Genomic DNA, 20,568 nt, shown 5'->3' on the forward strand with positions numbered 1-20,568 from the left:
CTTTCCTGAACAATCCAGACCCTTCAACTCTGGCCAGTCCCACTCACCTCCCCAGTGCCCCAGGCTGGCACTGTCCTCCAGATGGAACCTGGAGGACACGTGCCTGCCCTGATGCGCCAGCTCACTCACTCAGGGCTCCTCTAAGAAGCCCCCCTGCTCACCCCTCTGAGCTGCCTCCCTCAGGGCTCGGGGGCAAGTGGGGCCTGTCTAGTGGCCCGTCTCCCAAGGCCTGGGCTCCTCTAGGGTGAGCCCCATGCGACTTCACCCTGTGCATCCCCAGAGCAAGGACAGAGCAGCCAGGCCCAGGAACTGTCTGGGCTACCTCTGCCCCTCCCTCCATACATGGGAGCCTGGACGGTCCTCCCATAGGCCTCACAGCAAGTGGGCACCTGTGGGTGCTCAGACCCACCAGCTGTCCCCACTGGAGCATCCCCACCCTTCCCAATGCTCACACCCCAAAGGCGGCCCTCCCTCAGGGACCCCAGGGCTGGGGAAGGAGGGTCCTGTCTCAGGAGGGTCCTGTCTCAGGAGGACTCTGGGCACTGGAGGTGGTAGGTGGGCAGCGTCAGGTCTGACACAGGGCATCATGCCCAGGCCAGGGCAGCCTGCAGCACTCAGATGGCTCCTCATGGCCCAGGGGTATGGGGCTGCTGAGCCCTGAGACCCCCAAGTGCATCACAAACACTATCTATTCTCTCCCTGCCCAGGGGCATCTCTGAGCCACATGCGGGTGAGAAAGCCGAGTGTTCAGTGAGTTAACATTCGCTCCAGATGCCCCATGAGAGAGCCGGCCCCTCCCCAGGCCCTGCCCTGCTGACCAGGCCCCTCACTCACTGAGAACACAGCCTAGGACCCCAATTCACTTGGTTCAGGCTAAGGCTGGGGGCTCTGTTTTACAAGCCCGGAGCAATTCCATCAAGAAATATTATCACCCCCACTTTACAGATGGAAAAACTGAGGCTCAGAGAGGGACCAGGTGTTAACACTCAGGTGAGGGCTGTGCTGCCTGAGGGGACAGAAGCACCAGCAGGACAGGAGGTGGGGTTTCCCTAGCAGCTGACCAAGGTACCCCTCCACCACGGGGCCCTGGACGTACCCACCCACCCCCTCTCCGCAACACGTTCAGTCAGTGCTGCCACTGTGCTCATAGAACCCTCCCGCTCCCACGGGCCTCAGCTCCACAGCCAGGCGGCGCTGCAGCGCTGGCTTCCCCACGGCAGGCAGTGCTTCCGGGGCTCAGGGGTGCCCCCTGCACTAGCCTGTGGCCCCTGAGGGCGGAGTGTTTTTCTCTCTGCTGTATCCCAGTGACGACACAGAATAGGTGCTCAGTCAACACTTGTCAGGTGACCCGCAGTGAGGGGACCTGGGACACGGAGATGGGGCAGCAGATGACCTCAGTGGTGCTGCCATCCTGGCAGCGAAACTGAGGCCAGGCCGAAGAGCAGGGTGATCTTTGCCGAGTCAGGACCCCAGCTGAGCACCAAGGCAGGGACAGGTCAGGCTGGGCCCAATGTGAGGTTGGGGGGTCAGTATGGGTCTCCCGGGGCCCCCACCTCTCCCCAGCCAGTGCCCACTCACTGATAGGCCCCTCATGGGTCCTCTGGGGAGGGCTAGCCCTCAGCAGACGGGGTGGCCCAGGCCCCCCTCCCCTCAGGCCAGAACTCACTGTCCTTGTCCGTAGGTGGCTGCAGGGAGTAGAGGACGCCTTGGGGGCCATTTGGAGGGAGCCCCGGGCTGCCTGCTGGGCCGGGGGGGCCAGGGGGTCCGGGGCGCCCCATCTCTCCAGGTAGCCCACGGGGCCCTGGTGGCCCCAAGAGGCCTGTAATGGGGAGAAGAGGAGTCAGGTGAGGGCTGGGCCTGGCAGCCAACATTTCTGACAGGAAACAGGCCCCAATGGGGACAGGGTCAGCAAGGGTCAGCGGTGGCCTTTAGACCAGTCTCCCCAGAGGGCTGTCTTGGGATGTAAGTGAATTGGCTTCCCCCTTCCCTGCCCCCTGCACAGGGAGCCCTGGGGCAGCTGGTGCCAGGGGAGGGAGGCAGGGACGGCTCTGGCCTGGTCCCTCTGCCTCCTCCTGGGACCTCGCTCTGGGCAGGAGCACCCAGGGTGGCGACCAGCCTGATGAGGGGTCACTCCCCGCAGGACCCAGGAGGAGTTTACATGACCGAGGACAACCCTCGCCACAGCAGCCCCACCCCCACACTGGCACCCACAGCCCCAGAGCCTCTCTCTTCCTTCCTGCAGCCCAGGGTGAGACCAGGCCCTAAAGCGCTGGGGATGGGCAGCAATAGGGTGCCGGTGGGCATAGGAGATGACCCGCCTGCTTAGATAGGGGAGAAACCCAGTCCCGTTCCCCAGGAGACAAATGGCAAAGCCAGGTCCTTACCAGGAGGCCCTGCTGGGCCTTTCTCTCCTGCCTGGCCCCGGTCGCCTTTGGAGCCCGGGGGGCCTGCAGGCCCAGGCGGTCCTGTCTGCCCCGGGGGCCCTGGGGAGAGAACGAGATGAGGCCTGGGAACACTGGGCTGAGTGGGCGGCTCCAGGCCGACCACCTGTGCTGTGGGAACAGACCTGCCCCCAGGAGCCTGTCCACTGAGGCTTCCCCAAATGGGCAAAGGGACCGTCAGCCCGAGTCGGGCATTGACACCATTTCTGCACTGAATGACCTCTATGATCCCAAGAGCTGCGTTGTTTCCATCTGACAGGTGGGGGAACTGAGGGCCCAGAAGGCGTGGCCCCTCACTCAGGTTCCCAGAGCCAGACTGTAGATGAGTCTGGTTCCCTCTCTCCGCGTCCTTCTGTCTCCCTGCTCAGAGTTGGGAAACGGGCTTGTGGCAGAGAGTTCCCCCAAGGCCTCCTCGGAGACTCCAGGAAGCACCACAGGACATGTCTGCCCACCTCCGCGGTCTCCAGGCCCCACGGGTGAGAGGAGACAGAGGTAAGGGGACCACCGTGTGGCCTGGGGACAGCCCCTTCTCCCTCCGGAATGCCTGGAGAGGGCACTCAGAAACGCTTGCTGGACTGACGGAGGGGCCTGCGCTGGATCTTAAGGCCCTTCCATCTCCGACTCCACACGACTGTGGTCCAGGAGGTCGGGCTTGAGGGGCTGCTGCTTTGGGGAGACTCCACCTGCTCTCTGGGAATCCAGGTGTCACCATTTGTAGGTTTTGTTTGCCACCTGGTGGCCAATTCTTGGAACTGCACTTTCCCTGGGAGGGAGCAAGGTCTGGCCCAGAACACCCTGAGTGGCTCCCAGCCTTCCCCTCCCACCCCCAGGGGGTTAAGGCCTGGGTCCTCCCCGGGAAGGGCAGCTCCTTTTTCAGTCACAGAAGAAGGATTTAAAGAACATGGGTGTGGTCCAGGCCTCTGGGGTGAGGCCTTGGGAACAGTGGCCAGAGAAGTGGGCCAGGGGACCCAGAGTGAGAGGCTCCCCTCGCCCACAGCCTGAGCTCACCCCTCCTCCCACAGCCTCAGCGCCTCAGAAGAGTCCAGAATATCTGCTCCTCCCCCAGCCCCAGGACTGGCTACTGGATGCCAACTCCCCCCGCTCCGAGGCCCTGGGGAGAGAACGAGTGGGCGGCTCCCTGCTCCTGCTCCTGCTCCTGCAGGACGGGCACACACATGAAGCAGAGGAGGCAAGGGAGGGGCTCGGGCAGGTGCTCAGAGCGGAGTCTGGGAGGTGCTAAGAGGCTGGGGGCTCAACTGGGAGATGCAGAGGGAAGGAGAGCATCACCTTCAAAGGGCTCCAGTGGGGACAAGAATCATGGAGACAGAACCCTTGGGTCGCTGGGTAACCCCAGGGGTCACTTCTCTGAGCCTCAATTTTCTCTGTAACCCCGAGTTTCATGAGCTTACCAGAAAGACCAGAAAGGACATCTGTCCAGCCTAGCGTGACGTACAGATGTTTAATAACTGGCACAGCATGGACACTGACCAGTCAGGGGGCACCCGCCTTAAACCCCCGAGCTGAGTCAGACTGGCAGGTGTCAGCTGAACACCCACTCAGGTCAAGGCCCAGCACAGTGCCTGGCACAAGGCAGGCGTTCAATGACCCGGGTGACTATTACTACAATTATTACTATTCACAGGCTCAGAGGACAGAATCCTGACCAAGGATGGAAGCTACAGAAAGAAATTTTTATCCCTGACTTTCAAATGTGGAGGGAAGGGAGAAAATAACAGGGCAGCAGATGCCCTCCAACGCTAGTCAGAGCTTGTCGAGGAGTCCCCAGAAGCTGGTGGGAGGCAGTGAGCTCCCCATCCTGGGGGGGTATGCAGACAGGGGCCAACCAAGGAGTAGGCTGGGCTGAGGGCCTAAATGAAGATGCTAAGGTAGCATCAGGACAGCTAATGAGGACAGTGGCTGGACTGTATACAATAAGGAATGGTGGGGACTGGGGCAAACTGCAGAGCTTAGACAAGATCTGAAGGGCAGGCATGACAGCGGTAGCCAGTTGTCTCCATGATGGACTGCCAGTTCCAATGGCCAAAGTCTCCATTTTTCTAAAAGAAGCCAGAAATCCTCATTTTTATGTGAAATCCCTCAATGTTTAAATGGCAGCTCAAGTTTTCAGAATGCCGTGTGGGCATGTTTGACCTAAGGCCAGTGTGGGAGCTACTAGTGGACTCCCTGGGCCATGCCCACCCAGGACCTCTCTAGCTGGCCCCAGCTCTCCCCTGTGGGCCGCACTCACCGGCTGGGCCTGTGGGCCTTCTTCGGGGCCCTGGGTGGGCGAGAGGGATAGCGTCAGGGAGGAAGTCCTCATTCCAGGGCGGTGGGGTGCTCTGGGGCACCGGCAGGTGATTGTCTGGGCTTGACGGACGCTCTGCTGCTTCCAGCAGGAGAACCTAGGCCAGAGAAGGGCAGAGGGTCAGGCCTGGGCCAGGCCAGGGACACAGGGGGACAGGGAGAGTGCCCCACGAGACCTGCAGCTGCCCCTGCTGGGTTGGGGTCACCCTCCTCAGTGGGACCCCCACTGCCCTGGCCGGATGCTCTCCCACCCCTGCCCTCCTGTCCTTCCCGTTTCAGGAGAGCCCTCCTGGACCCTCAGGCTCAAGCAGGTCCCCACTGGACACTTTCAGAGCCCCTGTACATATTTTCTAGAGGGGCCATCGCTGGGTTTGGGGATCTGAGTAATGACCATGGTCACCTCCACCTCACTAGCTCCTCACAAGGGGGGGACTGGGTGTGCTTGTCCCCCACACTGCCTGGCTCAGGGCACAAATACATGGTCAGGGGATGTTTGTGGATGGATGGATGGATGGATGGATGGACGAACGAATGCATAGATGGGAGGTGGGAAGGAGGAAGGAAAATAAGGAGAGAAAAAAATAAAATGAGAGAGAGAGGGAGAGAGAAAAAGAAAGAAAAAGTAAGAAGAGAAAGGGCCTGGGTTGGTACAGGAATTTTAGGAGGAGCTCCAGGAAAACAAAGGAGGCTGTGATCGCTCAGGGCAGCTGGAAAGCAGCCTGTCTTCTCCCCTGGAGGGAGTCAGGGGTCAAAGACTGCAAGACCCAGGGCCCAGGCAAGGAAACTCTCTCCCTAATTCTCTCCAACGGGGAGCCAGGCCTGTGGCCCCAGCAGAGCCCGGTTGTCTCTGGAGAGGCCAGCAGGGGGCACTGTGTGCCCAGGATCAGTGCAGGGCGGGATGGCAAGTACAGAGAACCTGGGCAGGCCCTAGGCGGAGTGGGAGGGGAGGGCACTGGGGCCCCTCCGCTGTATTAAGCGGAGTCTGGCCTCCTGCTCCCACCCCGTGGTGTGTCCCTGCCCTTGGTGTCCATCTGACCGATGGGGAGGGAGAAGTCTGGTGTCTCCGGTTCACTCCAGCTCTTGGAAGCCAGACCCCTGAATCCTGCTAGGGTACTAGCCCCACCCCCCTTTCCCGTGATTCAGGGGGTCTGAGGATGGTCAGAGGGTGGTGAGGGGGGCCTGTCTGTGGGGCCCACTCTGTCCCATCCTGAACCCTCTCCAACATCAGAGTCCTGGGGCCTCCCTGGGACTTATCTCCCCAGCTCCAGGAGGGTCAGGGCCTGTGCATTTGGCCTTTCCCTGGCCCCACCCCAGTGCCCTCGGCCTGCAGTCAGCCACACGTCTCCCCTGGCCTGTGGCCCAGGCCCCACAGCAGCTTCTTGCCTCCCTACCTCCATCTGCCCCCTCACCTCCTAGAGCCCCCCACTCCCTTCCACACAGCAGGGGGATGAAGACCTCATGCCAAACGAACCCTACCCAGTCCCCCTCCAAACCTCCACTGTCCCTGCACAGGGGCCCATCTCACCCTACCCTGCCCGTCCTGGGCCTCACCTTAGGTTCTGTGGCAGATGCCCTGAATGACCCCCGAGGCCCCCCCGACCTGAGACTCCCCCCCTGGCTCCTGCAGGGCCCTCTGCCAGCCCTGCCCTTCCCTCCTGAGGAAGATCCTGGGCTCCAGTGAGCTGCCCCTCCTCCCTACAGTCGCCTCACCCTCTGGGCAGAGGGGCCCTCCATCCCATCCCTGTGCACTCCCTTTGTGCCAATGGCCAGCCAGAGTGGGGGACAGAACCACTTGGAGCAGGTGCCCTCCTGCTGTTGGTCCCCAGAGCCCGGCACCAGTTAAGTGCTGTCTAACGGGGGAGGCTCAGGTCCTGCGGCCATACAGGCTGGCTGGAGCCCTGGCTTTCCCATGTGGCCGCTGTGTGACCTTGTGCACGCATCATGACCTCTGTGAGCCTCAGTTTTCCCATCAGCAAAATGGGGATGACTACAAGCTACCTTCACAGGACTTAGCCTGGGCTGGGCTGAGGTTTCCTAGGTATGAGGCAAAGGCCCTCTGAGCACCTACCACCACCACTACCACCTCCAGCACCATCCCCCCCACCACCACCACCATCCCCCCAACCACCACCACCACCACTACTACCACCACTACCACCACCACCACCACCACCACTACTACCACCACTACCACCCCCACCACCACCACTACTACCACCACTACCACCCCCACCACCACCACTACTACCACCACTACCACCCCCACCACCACCACTACTACCACCACTACCACCCCCACCACCACCACTACTACCACCACTACCACCCCCACCACCACCACTACTACCACCACTACCACCCCCACCACCACCACTACTACCACCACTACCACCCCCACCACCACCACTACTACCACCACTACCACCCCCACCACCACCACTACTACCACCACTACCACCCCCACCACCACCACTACTACCACCACTACCACCCCCACCACCACCACTACTACCACCACTACCACCCCCACCACCACCACTACTACCACCACTACCACCCCCACCACCACCACTACTACCACCACTACCACCACCACCACCACCACCACCAGTTCTGCAGAGTTTCTGGGCCTGGGTGACAGTCTCCGAGGATCCTTGGGAACCAAGTGTCTCAGGTCTCCATCTTACTGGGTGGCTGGGCTCCTGCCCCGTGAGGCTCTGGTGACTCCATTGAGCCCCTCCCCTACCTGATCCTCACAAGAGCCACGAGACAGGCAGGGTCAGTGTGGCCACCTTGCAGGCAGGGTGGAAACAGGGGTTCAGAGGCCACAAGCGTCTTGCCCAGGTCACTCAGCGAGCAGACAGCAGGGCAGGGCCCCCTGTGGTGCCCCGTCCGCCTCTCCACAGCCTTGGCCTCAGGGGAGCCTCGCAAAGGCAAGGAAAAGGGGACCCGCTGGCTCAGGCCACAGCAGCTTCAGGGTGGCACCCAGTCTCCTGACCCCTGAACCCCATGGTGAGGAGGGGGTTATGATTTCTGCCTTCCTTAACTGCTGAGTCTTCCCTGGGAAGCTGGCTGGATGGTCAGTCAGGGACTCTGGGGCAGTCGAGGGGCTGGGGAGTGGGGAGAGCTGGCTGTCGGTGGCAGGAGGCAGCAGACCCTGGTCAGTGGGCGCGAGGATGGGGGTGAGAAGTGGCAGGACCTGGGTCTTGGGGGCCGGCGTGGATGAAGGTGGGAGTGGCTCTCCCATTGTTGGTCTGGCTCTGGGGACAGTGGGATTGCCACCAGTCAAACGAGGGCATGGGAGAGGGCAAGACTGGGGGTGAAGGTGACCAGTGTGGGGTGGGTTCAGTTGCAGTGTCTCAAGACGGGGGGACCTCCATATGGACCTATTGCACAGGGAGTAGGCAGGAGCAGTAGGGGCCAGGCAGCTTGGGGGGACCAAAGGAGGGGTGCCTGACCGTGGTGTTCTCCTTTCATGGCCAGGCTCTGGGCTCCCCAGAGGCACCTGCCACATGCAGCCTTGTCCCCACACAAAAGGCCTGGCTCACTTCCTCCTGGGACACCTCCCCCACAGACATCAGGCCCATGGAGCCCACAGACCGGGCAGAGGAGCACTGGCCACGGCTAAGTGAGCATCTGGCCTGGCCTGGCCATGGCCAACCTTCTGGAGAAGCTGATCCCACCCTGCGGGCATGAGCTCACCAAGCAGGCAGCAGTGGGCGTGGGGACTCGGCCCAAGAAAACCAGACCATGGCCTTCCAGGGCAGTGGCCCTAATGACGTCATCGCGGTCTGGCTGCTTGGCACCAGACGCCAGCCGAACTCCGAGGCCTCCATGACCCTCACGCAGGGAAGTCCCCTTGGGCTCCCTCCCACTCCTTGTGGCCCATGAAGTCAGAGTGAAAACAGAGCGGGAGGAGAGGGAGGAAGGCCGAAGCTTTTTCCTGCTGGCCTTCTGTCTTCTGTCCCCCCACAGCCATCCCAGCTGTCCCAGGAAAGGAGGGTGGGCGGAGTCCCAGACCAACTGCTAGGACTGGGTCCTCTGGCAGCTCAAGCACCTACAGGTAGTGAAGATGGAGCTGACCCCGAAGGTTGTCTGGACCCCACTGCCCCTTCTTCCCTTGCTCCAGAGCCCCCTGTTGGGCCCCAGAGAAAGAATCCTGATTGGCCAGGTACTCATTTTTCCAGCTCCCTGACAATTAGGAGGTGGGCGTATAGCCCAGCGCTGGCCCCTGAGACATAATGAGTTTGTTGGGGGTTACTTTCTGCTTTTGAACCCGGTGTTAGGATGTGATGCCTTGAGCTGCAGTAGCCACTTTGTCACCATGAGGCATGGACCTTGAGGACAAAAGATAATTCACTAAAGAGGTGAAGGGGGAGGCTGTGAAGAGCCTGGGTTTTTGAGCCACCAAAACCATCCAGGACTTTTTGTTAAACAAACAGTACATGTCCTCAAGGAATCGCTGCCACTAGGTACGTGTACCTGAATGATCTCTCCTGACACATCCAAACAGGCTTGTTCCAGGGAGCAGAAGTCTCAGCCTTCAGGCCTTTGGGTTGCTGCTCTCTCTGTCAGCTGCTTGATTTGACTCCCATCTGGGGTCTGGCCACCTGGCTCTGCCGTCTGTCGTTAGCCACCAGACCCCAGCCTCCGGCCTGGCTGGCCCCAGCACCATGTTCTCTGACCCCTGCAGGCTCCTCTGACCTTGTTACATGCCCCGGGGCTGCTGGGCTGTCCTGACAATTTGCCTAAATTGTGACCCTCTCCTTCTCCAGGCCACTACCTCCCAAGGCCCTCTGACCCAGGCCAACAAAACTCCTGGTGGCCCTACCTCTCTAGGAGATGCTTGAGCCTGGAGCAGGCAGATAGAGGCAGCTAGAAGGTGAGCTGAGGCAGGAATCTTCCAGCCCCTGCCTGGGACTCCAGAAGGCGGTGGGCTCCCCATAATAGGTGCAGCCACCTCTTTGCACAGCCCAGACCCAAGCTACCTCCCCTCACTACTCCCCACCCAAGAACCACCTGAGCTGCCCACTATATACCTGCCTCAAAATGTCCCCGTGAGGAGCAGGGAAGTGACCCCTTCCACTTCTGTTTTACGGGATAGCAGAATGAGGCCTGGAGTCGAGGAGGGATGTGCCAAGGCAGGGCTATTGCTAGGACAGGACCCGTAGCCCTGGTTCCTCCAACACATCCTGCTGCTCCCCCCGACGCCCCCCAAAGCCTGCTGAGGGTCACGATGCTCAGGCCAGAGAGCAAGCCTGGCCACCAGCCCGCTGCCCTTGGCTTTGCCGCTGGGGCGGAGATGGAGGGAGGTGTCAGGACTGGGCGGACGTGGGAAGGAATTGCTCATGGCAGGAGGGCATGGGTGAGGGCCAGGTGGGTGGGGACAGCTGGCACTGTGCCAGTCCTCCCCAGGAGCTGTGACTTTTAACACCCGAGGTGCTGGGCTGGGGCCAGGGCAGGCTGCGGGCGATGCTCTGCCAAACCACGCGGAGGCTTCAGGTGCCTGGAAAATGTCCGTCAGGCCGCTGGCCCGGGGACCCTGCCTTTCCTAAAGTCTTGGGTGCCAGAAGTACACCCCATTATCTTCCCCAGCACTGTGACCCCTCCAGGGATTCCCCATCCCCGTGTAGCTTGGCCCACGTGGCTGCATCTTCATTGTGAAGCCTCCATCCCCAGCACCCAAAAGCCACTGACCTCCAGGAGGGCACCGGTCCCCACCCAGGCCTGTGCCCAGGAGCCTGGGCAGCCGGAGGAGCCTCCCTCCCACAGCAGGGTGGGGACAACGAGGCCGTCCAGCCCTGGGGCTTTCATGTCCTGTACTCTGCATGGATGTCTCCTGTGCACCTGTGTCTTATGGTGGGAACAGAGGTGTGGAGTAGATGATAACACCGACCCTCACACCTGCCTGGCATCCAACCATTTTCAAAGCCGGGTCCCACCACCAAATCCCCTGAGGCCCCGGCAGCCGTGGGAAGCTGGGACTTTAATCCATTCTGCAGACAGGGAGGCGGGAGCTTGCTAAAGTCACCCAGCTGGTGGGTGGTCCCACATATGTCTGACCCCCAGTGACAGTCACTTGCAGCCCCCATCTGACGAGGCAGGTGCCCCCACAGTCAAGCTTTCAAGGCAGGGGCAGGGGCAAAGGCCATGTCGGGCTGGCAAGGGCTGTGTGTATGTGTATGTGTGTCTACGTGTCTATGTGCCTGTATGTGGTATCTGTACGTCGTGTCTATGTATGTGTGTCCGTGTGTTCATGTGTACCTTTATGTGTCTACTAGTATGTATATGTGTCCATGTGTCTCTGCGTGAGGGCCAGGTGGGTGGGAACAGCTGGCACTGCTCAGGGCTCTTGCCCACCTCAGTGCTCTGGCCTCCCTGGTAGCTGGCCATTGTCACACCACCTCCTCCATCAAGACACTCTCTCCTGGGCTGAACCAGCCCAGCTGGGGCTCTGCCTCGGGCTCAGGTAAAGCCAGCCTCCCAGCGCTGGCTCTGCCCTGGGGCCAGGCGACGCTCCCCCTGCAGTTTTGCTGCCCCAAGGGGTCTGTCCTCCCCTAGGCCAAGCCCCTCTAGTCAGTCACCAGCGCCTGCTCTCAGACCTCTGGGGTTCTACTGAGAATGGCCCCGCTGGGGCATAGCTCGTGGCCCCCACTGCTTCGCCTTCTCCCTGCCTGTACCTGCCAATGGCTTTCTCTGGCCATGAGTGAGCTGGGGGGCAGGCCAGAGGGACAGGGAACACCACCCAAGAGACGCCTCGCCCAGTGAGGGACGGGACGGGAGCATCCTGGCCCCTGAGGTCTGCTCTGCAGCAAGCTCTGCACTGCCTCCCAGGGGCCCTCCCGGGTAACCTGCCCCGCCACACGCCTGCACCTGGCACATTCTTCCTTCCCTGGCTTACTTCCTTCCTCTTCTCCAAGGTCACCTGGGGCCATTCCCAAATAAATACTTATCCTTCATCAAGTCCTTCTGCCTCTGAGGCGACCTTCTCCTTCCCCTGATGTAGACAGGCCGAGGGCTGGCTAGTGCTGGGAGCTCTTCCTCCATCAGCTAGCTCCTCTGTGTCCAGCCCCATGCCAGACAGCAGGAGGAGGGACCAGAGTTAGGGGAAGCATCCCTCGGGGCGGGGGTTGGTGGGGCCACCACTCCTTCCTTTGAGGGTCCACTTCTAGGCATCCAGTCCCTCAGCCCCCAAGGCCTGTACCCAGACCAGCCTGCCGCCTGGGACCTTCAGATTTCTTGCTCTTTCCACTCCCTTCCCCCACCCCAGGAGGCTGGCCCAGCCTACAGAAGGCCACCCACAGCTGCCTAGGCCCTAGTAGCACCCAACCCCTGGGACCAGGCTGCTCAGGCCTGGTGGGTTCCCTGAGGCTGAGCCACACCCTGAGCCACACCCTGCAGGTGCCTGAGGCACCCTCCCCACAGCCAGCTCTCCGGGACCAGGCTCCCCAGTCTGTCTGACCTTGGCCTCCAGCGTGATCAGTCGCTCACTCATGTCGCTGAGCCGGGTGCAGTTCATGCATTCTGCAAGAGAAGAGGAGCCAGGTGAAGGGGGAGTGTAGATCCTGGGGAGAGAGCCACTCAGCCACCAGGACAGCCTCTGGGTAAGGAAGCAGGGAACTCTTTGATTGATGCCCGGAAAACTCCTACCCATCCATCAGGGCACCATCCTAAGCATCCCCTCCTCCGTGCAGCCTGCCTGGCCCCCCAGCCTCCTTTCTGGGCACCACAGCACCTAGTGCCATCCGTTTATCCAGCGAAGTGCCTGCGCCAGCACCGAGCCAGCCTGTGAACTTCCTGAGGGCAGGGGTCTGTGTTTGTTTTGTTTGCTCATGAGTCTCAACACCTGGCACAAAGTAGGGGCCCAGAAATATCTGAGAGTTGATGAATGGACAGCAAATGAAATGTGCTCCCCGACTTTGAGAACTGCAGTGTCAAAGGCACAGCTGGTAAGGTCTATGCTAGAGCTGTAAGAACAGTACGTGCAAGATAGCATCATGGGGTCGCCAAAGCCAGTCTGGGGTAGGGGTTGGAGGTCGGGGAGGGCATCCTGGAGTCAGTGGCATCAAATGTGGGGCCCGAGGGACATACTAGTGGAGTGATCGGCCAGGTGAGGAAGAGGGAGAGGCCAGGTCCAGCAGGGGAAGAACAGGTGCTGAGGCCCGGAGGGGAACCGAAGAGGGGTCTGCCAGCAGCCTGGCCAGAGCACAGCACCCCTCGGGGCCACCGACGCTGGAGCCGGGGCCTTAACACAGAGGTTCTGGCAGGAGGAACTCCTGAGGCCAACGGGCAGCTGCTGGAGGAGGGGAAAATCAAGGTCAGTTTGCATTTCTACAAGTTCACTCTGGCAGCAAAGTGTACAGTGGGAGGAGTGGGAGGCCTGAAGCCGGAAGGCCCACTAGGAGACCCATGATGGTTAACCCCCAGGCACACGACTCCCTGGGCTGTAATTATCTTTCTATGTCTGTCTTCCCAGAGAGCCAGAGCTCTTTAATGAGGAAATAGATGGTTCAAAGCTGTTCCAAAGAGCTTTTATTGCTCTGGAAGTCAGGGGACACCTGAATTCCTCGCTCAGTTCAAAGCCTGGCCCGACAGAAACCCAGCTGGTTAAACAGACACACACGCACGAGAGGAGCTGGGTAACTCAACAGATTCCAGTGGGTGTGTGGAGGCCCCTTGGCTGCAGTGAGGCCTGCACGTCCACCAGCAGGTCCACAGGTCCCACGCCAGGCTGTCCCTGGAAAGGTCCCCATCACTGTCACTGAATGCAAGTCACCTTGCCAATATCTCTGTTGCTCTGTGAGGGCAGTGGGCGGTGATGGCCAGGGGACACTTGGGCCATGGGACTAGGTGGTCCAGGCTGTGTCCTTGCCAGGAGTGCCTGGCCTTGGGGCCAGGGGGGCTGACATCCACTGCTTCCTGCTCACCAGCCCTGCCTGGGTTCAGAAGGCCTACTACTCAGGCGTTCACCCTCATCGCCCTCCCTGTTCCCCTGGGCTGGGCCCAGCCAGTGGTTTATAGGCATGTTTTAGGAACAGAACTTTTCCCCCCAATAAACCTTGTCAGTAACCTCGATACATAAAACAGATTAAAGACTGAGGTATAAACACGGAAACTTTAAAACAACTAGAAGAATGTATACAGTTGTCTGACTCAGGTCGGGCAGGACTTCACAAAGACCAGCGAGGGGTGGGTGGGGGGGCGGTTGAATGGGGGAAGGGAGGTTGTACATATCGATTCCCTCTAGTTTCTCCGGGGAAGGGATGGTAAAGAAAGGGAAAGGTTTAACCACAGAGCACAGGACGCAGGGAGACCCTCAGCAGATGAGTGCTGCTCGTAAAGGGAACACCGCCCGTGGCCGAGGCCCAGCCTCCTCACAACGGAGAGGACCAGCTCCTCCAGGTGGGAGAAGGGCAGTAATCCCTGGGCACAGGGACCCACCTGAGGAGAAAGGCCCACAGGCACTGACACTGGGGGAGCCCCCCTATGAAGTAGCTGGGTCCCAAAGGCCCCCAGCAATAAGGCCAAACCACAGGGAAGGAGCCTGAGTCGCTTTAGTGCCTCCTTCTCAAGTATAGACAGCCCAGGATGTCAGGTCCTGGGTCTTTGGAAGGAGCCTTTAATGGGAAAGACAGAGAACAAAACAGAGTCCCATGATCCACCCACCCAGCCTACACCCCATCCATCAGCCCACCACAGACAACCAGCCCCTCATCCACCTGGAGGCACCGGGGTGCCCAGGAGCCCCTTGGTGACTGTGCTAAGACTGACAGGGTGAGCGGCAGGGCAGTAAGGAGGAGGGTGCCTGTCCTCGCAGCCAAGGCCCAGGAGCCTCCTGAGCAGCCATATCTCACGGGAAACAGGCTGACTCCAGAGAGCAGGATGCGTGAGCCCCAGCTCCCCACCTCTCCACGTGGGGAAGGTGCACCCCACTTGGGGCAGCAGGAAGAGCAGGAGGCTGGGCATGGGTAAGTTGTAAATTAGAGCCCCAGCCCCACCCATGGAACATTCTACAGCGGTTATGGACCTTGAACAAAGTGTTTCCAGGATCTGAGGCAACAAATAGGACTCCCTGCAGAGGGGAAGGTCAGTGAGGGAGGGGAGCCTCGGGCTCTCGCAGGAACCTATTTCTGGAAAGTGTGCTGGGCTCGGGCCCAGTTTGCTCTGGCACCGGGCGCCCTGTTTGGCAAGTGAGGAGCTGCTTGGCTGTTGGTGGGCACAGGGGGTCCAGGTCCCCAGCCGCAGAGAGGCCCCAGAGGCCCAGCCAACGGGCAGGGGCGAGTCCGTCAGCTTGGCCTCCCCGTGCCACCTGCCCTGGCAGGCGCTCTGAGACCAGGCGGGGTTTATGGTTCCCCTGGCATTCTGTCATCGACAGGCAATTAAATTATGTTTGTTTAGCTTTCTCCAATTATTCATGCGGAGAGAGGTGGAAACGGCGCTGATGGGATGACTGGCTCTGTGACTGGTTGAGGCCCTGCCTGCCCAGCTCTGGGCCTCAGTTTCCCCTCTTCACATGAAGACTTTAACTTTCTGAGGTTCTGTGATTCCCATGTTCCTACCCTCTTCAGGCCGATGAGCGCCCGGCCACCACACAAGTCCCCAGTGTCTAGGACACAGGTATCAGGAAATCTTTGCAATATGTTGGAAGTGTGGATGTGCCAGACAAACAGGTGTGTGTGTGTGTGTGTGTGTTGGGGTCTAGGAGTAGAGAGAGAGAGAGAGAGACTGAGAGACTAACTCCTTGGTGTGGTCAGAGGAAAGGGAACTCTGTAGAGACCACAAACTCACTGTGTGGCTTGAGAGGCCTGCATTTCACCTCTCTGCACCTCAGTTTTCCCACTTGTGAAGGAGTTTACATTGGATCAGCTCCAAGGGCCTCAGGGTCCTGGACTCAATTCTCCTGGCACTGTACCCTCGCCCTTGGGCTCTCCCGGCTGGGCTCTGTCCACCTACAGCAAGATGGTAGTTGCCAATCCGCCTGCCATTTGCCCTTGGCCAGCACTGCAACTGGTGATAGCTCTGCACCCAAAATTCTGGACCCTCCTCCTGAATGAGGCTGGATTCCCAAGACCTGACCCCTGAGAGGGGTTTCATCCCTGGGGTAGGAGTTGGCTACTGCGGAGGAATCTAAAGAGGCAGAGTGAGTCCACTGTGAGGCTTGGGCCATGAGATTCCAGCAGGGAGAAGAGTGGTCCTATCCCCCAAAGACCCAGCTCTCTCTGTGAGAGGTCTTAGAGCTGGGTCTGCAGGCAGGGGGCATGTACAGGGTGGATGTTCCCAGAAAGCCAACCCAACATGACCCAGCTGACGGAGATCCCTAAAATCCCCCTGAGAACTTACCCCCTAGGCAAGACTCTTAGGCCCTATTAGGAGGAGAGGGCTTCAAGGAGGTCAATGGAGCCAGAGGCTGTGGGGACAGGGTCGGGACAGGCCAGGTAGATTGATCATGAATGCTCCTACGAGACCACAGGAATAAGGAGGTCTTGAGTGGCCTCAGTTTCTCCAATGGGACAAGAGATGGGCTGAGATAGAACCTCCAGCACAAATACATCTGGCACCCTCTCTCTTACTACACACAGGGTCAGCCCTGCTCTTCCAAGAGGTTAACCTTGGACCAAACCTTCTTTTAGTGCCTCCCTCCATCTGCTCTGGGGTCTGGAGGTCAATTAAGAGCTTCCTCCACTAGTGAGACTTTGGTCATCTCCCCCTCTGTCAGAAACACTGAACAGGTCTCACTGCTCTCAGGAAAAAGTCGCATCTTGGCTAGGCTTAGCCAGCCTACACGGGTCTCTTTGCCTTCTGCTCTGACTACCACACTTCCATCCAGGCCAGGTCAACCACCTCCTGCCAGGACATACCATCTGCACTTTCTCTAATGCCCATAGGCTCTCTCCAGTCTTCAAGACAGAGGTGTTCTTTTGAGGGAAGAGGATTTTCTGGCTAAGATTCTGTACCCAGCTCAACTATCCCCCAAGGTTTGAGCAGAGAATGAAAGCATTTGTACCCATGGAAGGCCTTAAATATGTATTCTCCAGGCACTCCTTCTCATGAAGAAGTTGAGGATGTGCTCCACCAAAACAAACAGTAAACTAGAGAAAGGACCCAAAACAGGGAAATAAAGACAAGTTCAACATGGGAGCAAGATAAAGGAATATCCTAAGAAGGGAAATGAAGGAATGTCACACGATGATAGTGTGCAGGAGGCTGGAGCATGACCCAACCACACTAGATCAGGACACAGAGGGTTCTAGAAAGAAGAGAGCCCCTGATGTGCGTAAACACAAGGAAGAGAGAATGAAGCTTCTTTTGGAAAATCTGGGGTGAATTAGTGACATGCCAAGTGATACACCTCTATGACATGGCATAAAAAGCTAAGCAAATAAGAATTATTAATTTCCAGGAAAATGAAAAGTCTAAAGTGAAGAGAAGTGCCTTGGTATACTACCTGAATCGGCTGTGAATAGAATCTGCTTTGTTATAGTACTTTATTCATTGTCTGTTGATCTAGCCCAAATTCTGATACAATTATTTGGGAGTTGTGGAGGAGTAGAGGACATGGAAGCTAGATCAGGGATGGGGGGAAAAAACCACACCAGACCCTTGCACAGGAGAAAGTCAACAGAAACTCTCCAAGAGGCTGCCTTTGCCCTGCCCCCCAGCTCTTAGCTCCCCCCTGGGTTTCCGATCACTGTCAGTGTCAGGGGGCTTCTTCCTGCTTTCCCTTTCGCCTCCCTGCATTGTGCCTACATATGCAAATTAACCGCCATCTTGTTGGCAGTTAACTGCCATCTGAGTTGGCAGTTAATTTGCATATAGCCCTGATTAGTCAATGAAAGGGTAGCATCGTACGCCAATTACCATTTTTCTCTTTTATTAGTGTAGATATTTGCATGTATCCTGAAGGTGAAGAAGAATCTAAAGATCTGGTTCCACTGCCAAGCCAACACCTTTGCAACATCACTGGACTTCAAGTGTTGGTCTCCTCATCAATAAAATGGGCCTGATACTCTCTCCCTGGCCCACCCCTGAGAAATGTGACAGGTCTCAGAAGGGATCAATGTGAAGACACACCACAAAGTGCATGAGGGTAATGGCCCTGAAGTTCACATTTCTGGTCTGGGGTGAGAGGAACCAGTTTCCCCCCATATCTGTGGCCCCTTAGGATTAGCAGCCTTGAGACTCAGTGGCTGAAGGGAGGCTGGAGGCCTGAGAAGGTTCATTTCATGTGTCAACCTAACCAAGCTCTGGTGCTGTTGTTTGGTCTAGGTGTTGCTGTGAAGTTATTTTGCAGATGTGGTTAACATCTACAACCAGTTGACTTTAAGTAAAGGAGGTTACCCCAAATAATGTGGGTAGACCTCATCTAACCAGCTGAAGATTTTAAGAGCAAAACTGAGGTTTCCCAGAGAAGTAGGAACTCTGCCTCAAGATTGCATCAGCAGATCCTCCTGAGTTTCCAGCCTGCTGGCTGCCTAAGGCTTTCAGATTTGCCAGCTCCTACAATTGCATAAGGCAAATCCTTAACATACATCTATAGAGATAGATAGGTAGATATACATATATGAATACACACACACACCTTCTTGGTTCTGTTTCTCTGGGGAAACTGATATAAGGCCCTACCCACAAATCGGTCCTAAGGAGACTCATCAACCAGGGCAGCGTCTCCCGAACTCAGGAAGGCTCTGTGATTCAGCTCCAGCTGCCTTAAAGATGGCACTACCAGATTTAGGAAATAAAAACACAACATTTTAGCCGAAACCGGTTTGGCTCAGTGGATAGAGCGTCGGCCTGCGGACTGATGCCTTAAAGATGGCACTACCAGATTTAGGAAATAAAAACACAACATTTTAGCAACCCTACTTAGTACTTTGTTCCTTCTGTAGTATTATCTGTGACAAGGACCCAGGGATAAGTGGCCTCACCCTCAAGGGCCTCTGGACGTATAAGTGACCGTGCTGAGGGGCAGTGCCCATCTGTGTGCCTCTCCTATGCAGGACGGGGCCCACCACTCCTCACCTTTACGGGATTCTGTCTGACCTTGCACTGGAAACCTGCCCAAACAGACCTCACTAAGTCCCCTACTTAAGCTTCTGTACCAGGTGGGAATCCAATTAGCCATAAGGCTTGGAGATGTTTGGGGGGAAGCTAGCCAGCTGCAGGCTAGATTTTTAGAGGCCTCGGGGCTCTCCAGGCCCCTGGGGCAATGAGGGCATGGTAAATTCTAGATTTCTCCAGTCCTGGTATCTCCAGTTCAGCCTGCAGCTCTAAGGTAGTAGAGAGGTTGACAGTCAGAGAGGTACAGCAACATACTCAAGGCCACACAGACTGTCAATTAAAGGGCAGAATCAGAATCCAGGTCTCCCTTCCCATGAGACCATAGTGGACTGAGCTAGGTGCCCTGGGTGGGGCGGCCTGGGAAGCCACCTGTCCATTTAACTTCTAGAGAATGGCTTATCCAGGTAATCGCAAACAGATTGGATTTCTCTCAGCCACACATCCCAAAAGGAAGGGTAAAGAGAGCAAGCTCAGGCCGATGGTAGGGGCCCTGCCCTGTGCCTCCCCTTTGCTCCTCAACACATACCAGAGCAATGAACCCCATCAGGGACCAGGGAGCCTGCTGGTGGGATAGAGATGTGGCTGCCCGCCAGGCCCAGCCTTAGGGCTGGTGGACAGGACAGAATAATTAAATTCCATCCTTTTCTATATCAGGGATCACAGAGAAGGCAAGATTATTCAGGAACTCCTGCCAAAACTTTTATTGAAGAGTAACTTGAGTTCCTTCTGGGAGAGGGGCAGCCTCGCATGGTGTCTTCAGTATGTTGCTGAACACAAGTCCCAAAGGACTGACTGAGAAGCATTGAAGCTTCTCAGAATACAATGGGAGTTGGCTACCTCCACCCCATGTCTGGCACCCTCATCAGCAGCCCCTGGTCTGTGGAACTTTCTGGCAAAGTTCAGAAACACTCCATGGGGAAAAGGGATAACACTAGTGAGTGAAATCAATTCACCAAATGTTTGTCAGGGACTGAGTGGGTGAGAGACAGGATTACCCATCCTTCCTGGTGGGTGAGGAGGTTCAGCAATGTACTCAAGCTCACACAGACTGCCGGTTAAAGGGCAGAACCAGAACCCAGGCTTCCCTTCCCACAAGGGCATGGTAGGCTGAGCTCCTGGCCAGGGCAGCAACTTTCAATGTGAGGGGAAGACAAGTGCCTGTACCATGGCTGGACACTGGCAAAGTCTGAGACTTCTGTACCCAGCTTAGCCCTTGGGGCTCAGCCGGCCTGGCTAGCTGAATCTCTACCTCCATATCCAGCCCACAGTTCAAAGTCAGTGGGTCTTGCACCATGGCTAGGCCACACCCCAAAGCAGCTCCCCCCAACAAAATCTAAAGAGGAATTATTAAATTAATTTAGCACCACAACTGGAATATAAAAACAGCTCACAAAACCATATTCCTATATACTAGTGACAGACAAATAGAAAAAGAAATCTTAAAATACCATTCACAAAAGCACCATTATCTAAGAATAAATCTACTGAAAACCATAAATATCACTGAGAGAAATTAAAGAAGATCTAAATAAATGGAAAGATGTACTGTGTTCATGGTTTGGAAGGCCCAATATTGTATTTGAAAATGCAAAGGTCTAAGAATAGCCAAGGCCATCTGGAACAAATAGAAAACATATAGAAGACTTATATTATCAGAACTGAGACATATTATAAGAGCATAGTAATTAAGACACTCCATTGCTGGTTCAAAGAAAGACCCACACTTATACAGCCACACAGTATAAAAGACACAAAGGCAGCGCTG

The 20,568-nt window shown here is 57.4% G+C and overlaps 1 protein-coding gene across 1 annotated transcript in view; it reads right to left on the reverse strand.

Moving 5' to 3' along the window:
• COL26A1 (collagen type XXVI alpha 1) overlaps positions 1-20,568 on the reverse strand; it is a 122,867-nt gene that overhangs the window by 10,617 nt on the left and 91,682 nt on the right. The window contains exons 4-7 of the mRNA XM_006773430.2: positions 12,208-12,269; positions 4,690-4,843; positions 2,385-2,483; positions 1,667-1,819 (exon numbers count right to left, since the gene is read on the reverse strand). Coding sequence (XP_006773493.1) covers positions 1,667-1,819; positions 2,385-2,483; positions 4,690-4,843; positions 12,208-12,269 — 468 coding nt within the window. The remainder of the gene's footprint in view (positions 1-1,666; positions 1,820-2,384; positions 2,484-4,689; positions 4,844-12,207; positions 12,270-20,568) is intronic.

This window comes from Myotis davidii, unplaced genomic scaffold (genome assembly GCF_000327345.1).
Source record: "Myotis davidii unplaced genomic scaffold, ASM32734v1 scaffold726, whole genome shotgun sequence".
NCBI classification, from domain to species: domain Eukaryota; kingdom Metazoa; phylum Chordata; class Mammalia; order Chiroptera; family Vespertilionidae; genus Myotis; species Myotis davidii.